At 22.6% G+C, this 6,000-nt stretch overlaps 1 protein-coding gene across 1 annotated transcript; it reads left to right on the forward strand.

Moving 5' to 3' along the window:
- The first annotated feature begins 4,114 nt into the window (after positions 1-4,114).
- LOC127261179 (organ-specific protein S2-like) lies at positions 4,115-5,253 on the forward strand. Its single transcript, XM_051289412.1, has 2 exons — positions 4,115-4,220; positions 4,304-5,253. The coding sequence occupies exons 1-2, from the start codon at positions 4,176-4,178 to the stop codon at positions 4,988-4,990; spliced, it is 732 nt and encodes a 243-aa protein (XP_051145369.1). The 5' UTR covers positions 4,115-4,175; the 3' UTR covers positions 4,991-5,253.
- Positions 5,254-6,000: the final 747 nt, after the last annotated feature.

Raw genomic sequence — 6,000 nt, forward strand, 5'->3', positions numbered from 1 at the left:
ATTGATATTATATTGATAGTAGGTAAGAAGTATGATTAAAAATTCTTTTTGTCCTTATAGTAATATAATTATTTATGAAAATAAGACTATTGTTTTGAGATAGACAAAAATAATAAAATAAACTATGGTATTAAAATACTAAAATATAGTATTTAAAACATTTAAATTCTTATTTAAATTTATTTAAACTAATATATTATATTTTATTTTAAAAATACTAAGAACATCATTTATATAAAAAATAATAAAATAATATTATAAGTATTAAATTAATATATTAAATTACATTATTTTAGATATCGTATATATAACCAAATAGATCATTCTATCCGAAATATATAAGGTATTTTTGTAGAGTGGTCTTCCCAAGAATCAAATGGAGATAAATAAATAAATAAATGCACATGGCAGAAATTGATGCGGCCCCGGTGTTCCTGGAAATTTACAGAGAACAATATGGATGTGTTTGTTTTTTATTCTAAATTAAAAAATAATAATTTCTCCCTCCCTACGGTAACATTTTATTTCATCACAAAATTTCTTATAGTAGTTACTCTCTCCATCCCACATAATTTGTCCGTATTTTTTATTTTTGTCTGTTCCATATAATTTGTCTTTTCTATTTTTGGAAATATAATTATACATTTTAATCGCATTTTAAATTTTAAATTTTAAAATTTTCTTAATTTTAATTAAACTATTTACTTATGTTAATCTTAATCTATAATTATTTTTACTAAATAATAATTATTTTTACTAATATACTTCTTAATTACTTACTAATTATTCTTTATCTAAATTCCTGTGTCTACAGTAATACATCCATATTATATGGAACGGATGAAGTATTAGTTATTTAATAATTGTATATAATAGAAATATATTTTAGCAATATAAATGATTAAAAAAATAATATATGTAATTAAATATTTTAAATATCTCAATTAAATGTATATAAATTATTTTATTAAAAATAAAATTTATTTATTTATTTATCATTATTGTAAATTGATTTTATAAAAAATTAAAAGTTTTAAATATAGATAAAAATATTTGATAATTAAGAAGAAAGATAAAAATACATGAACTTTGAGTGGTGTTATGAGTAAAATGTTAGAAATTTAATTAAATTAATTTATATTTATTAAGTATATTTTAAAATTGATAAATCTAATAAAAATATAAATGAATCATTTTTGTGGGACGATTAAAAAAAATGATCATATGTGGATTTTTTTAATCTATTATTATTTGTATTATATAATAATAATTTTTTATTAATATATATATTATTTATTTATTAATTATATTTTTTAAATTCTTATGTCTACGATAGGTCGTAGAAAACTTTATATGGAATGGAGAAGTACTACTTCTTTTATTTATCATACTATTATTTTTATTTATCCTATTTTTTTTTTTTTTTTATCAAAGTTTTAATAAAATTTTTACAATAGTATTCACTCCGATTCATTTTAATGCATGTTTATTCTATTTATGTTTGTCCTACTTTAATACTTTTTAATTTTGGATAAAACTTTCTAAATTAAAACGTATTTTACTTAACAAGTATAAATCAACTTAATTAACTATATAATAGTATATAATATTATATGTTACTTAAGATCTACTCAAAAGTCATTTATTTATCTTTATTTCTCTTCAAAAAAATAAATATTTTTATTTATATTAAAACTTCACATTTTTTATAAAATTAGTTTATATTTTTTATTTATTTATTTATATTATATAAAATTTTATTTTCTACGAATTAATATTCATATTTTATATATTTTATTAAAATATAATTATTTAAATATTAAATACATATTTTAAATTTTATATATCACTATCATAAATTAAACATTAATTAAATAAATTACTTTCGACCCAACTTCAACTCAATAATCAAACTAATTACCAAACTCACAAATGTTTCACCATATGCATAATAAATAAAGTACTATTTTTTAATTAATTATAATACTCATTTGAATTTAAACGGTAGAAATATATTCAAACTTTTGTTATATAACATGCAAATGTTTTAACAATAATTATATTCTAGTACTATTATTATAGTATTGGATTTATTTTCTTTAGTTTCTATTTTTTCTATTGTACAGCTTTCACTATTTAATATTATCTCAGTCCGACTCTAAAAGTCTCATTTATTTTCTTATGTGTTGATATTTGAATATTAATTATTATATTAAAATATAGTATAAATTAAAAGAATTATAAAAATATTTTCATTAATGTCTTATAATACTAATAGAATAAAATTTGTAAAAAAAAAAATAAAATTATACAAATAGTATAAATGTGAATAAAAATTTGAACACAACCACTTAGATTTGAACATGACCTCGCACTATTCATTAAAAATTATTTTCTCTACAATCATTAAATAAATATATAGTTTTTTATTTAATATATTAATAAAAAAATTGACACAACCACTAAGATTTGAACATGACTTGGCACTATTCATTAAAGATTATTTTTTCAACAATTATTAAATAAATATATATTTTTTATTTAATATATTAATAAAAAAATATTTTATCACTGTATTATACTCCTTCTGTTCACTTAGAAAATTGACATATATTTTTTATATGTTAGATTTTTTAATATTAATTATTATATTAAAATACAATACTGAGTTAAAAAAAATGACAAAAATTACTATAATACAAATATAATGATATTTGTGTAAAAAAATTATACAATATAAAAATAATGAATATACTTATTAATATTTTTTAAAAAGATAAATGTTGATTTTTTAAGGAAAATAAAATAAAATCTTTTACTATCTACGATATTAATTAATTAATTCCACAATACCAATTGCTACTTTTTGTCTTCAAAATGAAGTCTCTATGGATCATCGCTGTTCTTGCCCTCGTGGTATTCTCTTTAATTCATTCTCATCGCCACCGTATTTTGATATTATAAATTATATAATATTTTATATATATATATTAATAAAAATATATAAAACATGTTATTTATTGTGTGAAACTTATCGTATTAAATTAAAATATATACAAAATATTATGTTAATTCAAAATTAATATTTGATTATAAATACATACTTAATTATTTAATTTTATCAAGATAAAAAATAAAAAAATCTTAAATAGTCTTATTTAAGTAAAATAAATAGTAGATCAATATTTTATCTTATAATTTTTTATTTTTATTTTTTATTTTTGTAAAAATTAAGTAGTAGTTCGTCTCCCAAAAAATTTAAGATATTTTATTTTATTTTATTTTTATCTTATCTAGCTGTGAGACATGATTTTCTGTAATCTTTATGGGACCTAACTTGCAGCTATTAAGTTACGTTGGAAGTTTACTGTGTACTCGATGAGTAACAATAGCAGGTCCACATTATCAAAAAAAAAAAAAAAAAAAAAAACATTTTTGTTGGCTATTAAATTAGGTTATGACTTACCCATAGGCATTCAAAGAGTAGGATTGTGTGAATTCTTGCGTTAAAAATAGTATATATTTTTATTTCTAAAATCATCAAATAAGTAGTTATTTTTTATTTAACATATTATTTAAAAAAAAATTATATTATTTAAAATATTACATAAAAATATATATTTATATCAAATCAAAAAATAAAAAGTACTCTCTCCGTCCAATTTCTATTGTCCTAAAGTATATTTGCACGGTTTTTTAGATGATTGTCTTTTTATTATGAATTGACAAATTTGTCGTTAATTGTATGGTAGAGATTAAAAGTAATAAATGAATGAAGAGTAAAAATGTAAAATTTGTGTTTAAAAAAGAAAATAGGACAATAGTCCAAATAAGAAAGTAGGATATTAGTTAATTTGTGGACGGAGGGAGTAGTATATATATATTTTTTTACAGCATATTATTTTTACAAATTTTTTATATTATTAAAAATAGTACATTAAAACATTTATTTATATCAAATTGAAGACACCATTCAAATCTTTACTATTTCCAAATACTAAATCAAACCTAAACTTGAAATCGCAGATCACGACCTTACTTCATCACCTACCACTGTAAGTTTTTTTGTTCCTTCCTATAAATACCAGATGAAGATTTCACCTTAACCACCTAAATTACTATCTCTACCATATCAATTAATTCGAAAATATATCTTCTACCTGTTTGTGTGCAAAATGAAGTCTCTATGCATCATCACTTTTATTGTTCTTATCCTCATGGTATTCTTTCTAATCCATTCTCATCATCTCCTTATTTCAATATTCTAAATTTATGCATCATATGTTCGATGTTATCTATGTAGTTTGCGGGTTATGATGCTGTCGGAGCAAGAATCCACCCGGACGATGAATCGGGGGAGGACACACAAAAAGACTGTCATACTTGGAGCAAGGTAGCAAGTATCAACCCCAAGCCTCCACTTAGCAAGAAAGCTTTTGTAAGAGAGTTCGAACCAAGACCTAGTGCTACCGCTTACGTTGATGCAGTAAAACCTCAAAATAATATCCCTTTCGTCAAAGATTTTGAACCAAGGCCTAGTGCTTCAGCTTATGTTGATAGCAAAAACCCTCAAAATAATATCCCTTTCGTCAAAGATTTTGAACCACGACCTAGTGCTACAGCTTATGTTGATAGCAAAAACCCTCGAAATAATATCCCTTTCGTCAAAGATTTTGAACCACGACCTAGTGCTACAGCTTATGTTGATAGCAAAAACCCTCAAAATAATATCCCTTTCGTCAAAGATTTTGAACCACGACCTAGTGCTACAGCTTATGTTGATAGCAAAAACCCTCAAAATAATATCCCTTTCGTCAAAGATTTTGAACCACGACCTAGTGCTACGGCTTATGTTGATAGCAAAAACCCTCAAAATAATATCCCTTTCGTCAAAGATTTTGAACCACGACCTAGTGCTACAGCTTATGTTGATAGCAAAAACCCTCAGAACAATATTCCGTTTGCAAAAGGACTTTTAGTCGAGGCCTAGTATTATAATTTATGTTAGTGTTCTATTTGCTCAAAGTTGGTTGCCATATATTAATCTCTCTCTCTCTCTCTCTCTCTCTATATATATATATATATATGTATATGTATATGTATATATGTATGAACTTGTGTGTTTCCCTTCTGTATTTTATGGTGAAATATAAGTCATGTTCTAATGCACCCATGTAATTGGAGTGCACGGAAATGTGGCTCATGTAATTTGTATTTCTCAGTATTAATAATATATCTCCTAAATAAAATTTATCTTTTTGCTTCGAAGTAACGGTTTATATAGAGGATAAGAGAATATATCATAAAAAGAATGGGATGTAGTGGTGAAATCTTACCTATTGGTCCATTCATCATGTTGGGAAAATGAATTAAATAGTCATTTTAATTTAATTGGGATAATTAAGTAAAACCCACTCCATAAGTACCTTAATAATAAACTCAATCAATTATGGTGTAAATACACAAGGGGACCTCGAGAAAAATAAAAAATAAAAATTACGAAATGTTGTACCAAAAAGAGCTGATGATCGCGTGCTTAATGTCGAGGAATGAATCAAGGGTAGGAAATTTTCTACGCAAAGACAATGAATCGATCATTTTATAAATATGATAAAAATTCAATAATTTAGTTTAATTTCATCCAATTGCCTATTGATTATTTGTCATTTGTAGAATACTTACACCAAATATTCCAAGAACGACTTGCAGTTAAATACAACACATCGAAATTAATTTTACCAAACCCAAAATATGCAGAAACTTCTAAATAATCAATAGACTTACAAAATCTAAATTTTGGTAAAATTAGATAATTCCACAAATTTGAGCATACTTTTTAATTGCTATTCATGATTTAATCATTTTGGTCATGTTCATTTCTTAGTTCGATTTTGATTCTATATTAATCTTGTGAAGCTATTTTTAATCTTAATTTTCAGTTCAATTATAATTTTAACATAATGAATAAGCATTAAAAATTGCATATTATTTATTAATAAA

This window comes from Andrographis paniculata, unplaced genomic scaffold (assembly GCF_009805555.1).
Source record: "Andrographis paniculata isolate CXL003 unplaced genomic scaffold, ASM980555v1 Contig62END, whole genome shotgun sequence".
Lineage (NCBI taxonomy): Eukaryota > Viridiplantae > Streptophyta > Magnoliopsida > Lamiales > Acanthaceae > Andrographis > Andrographis paniculata.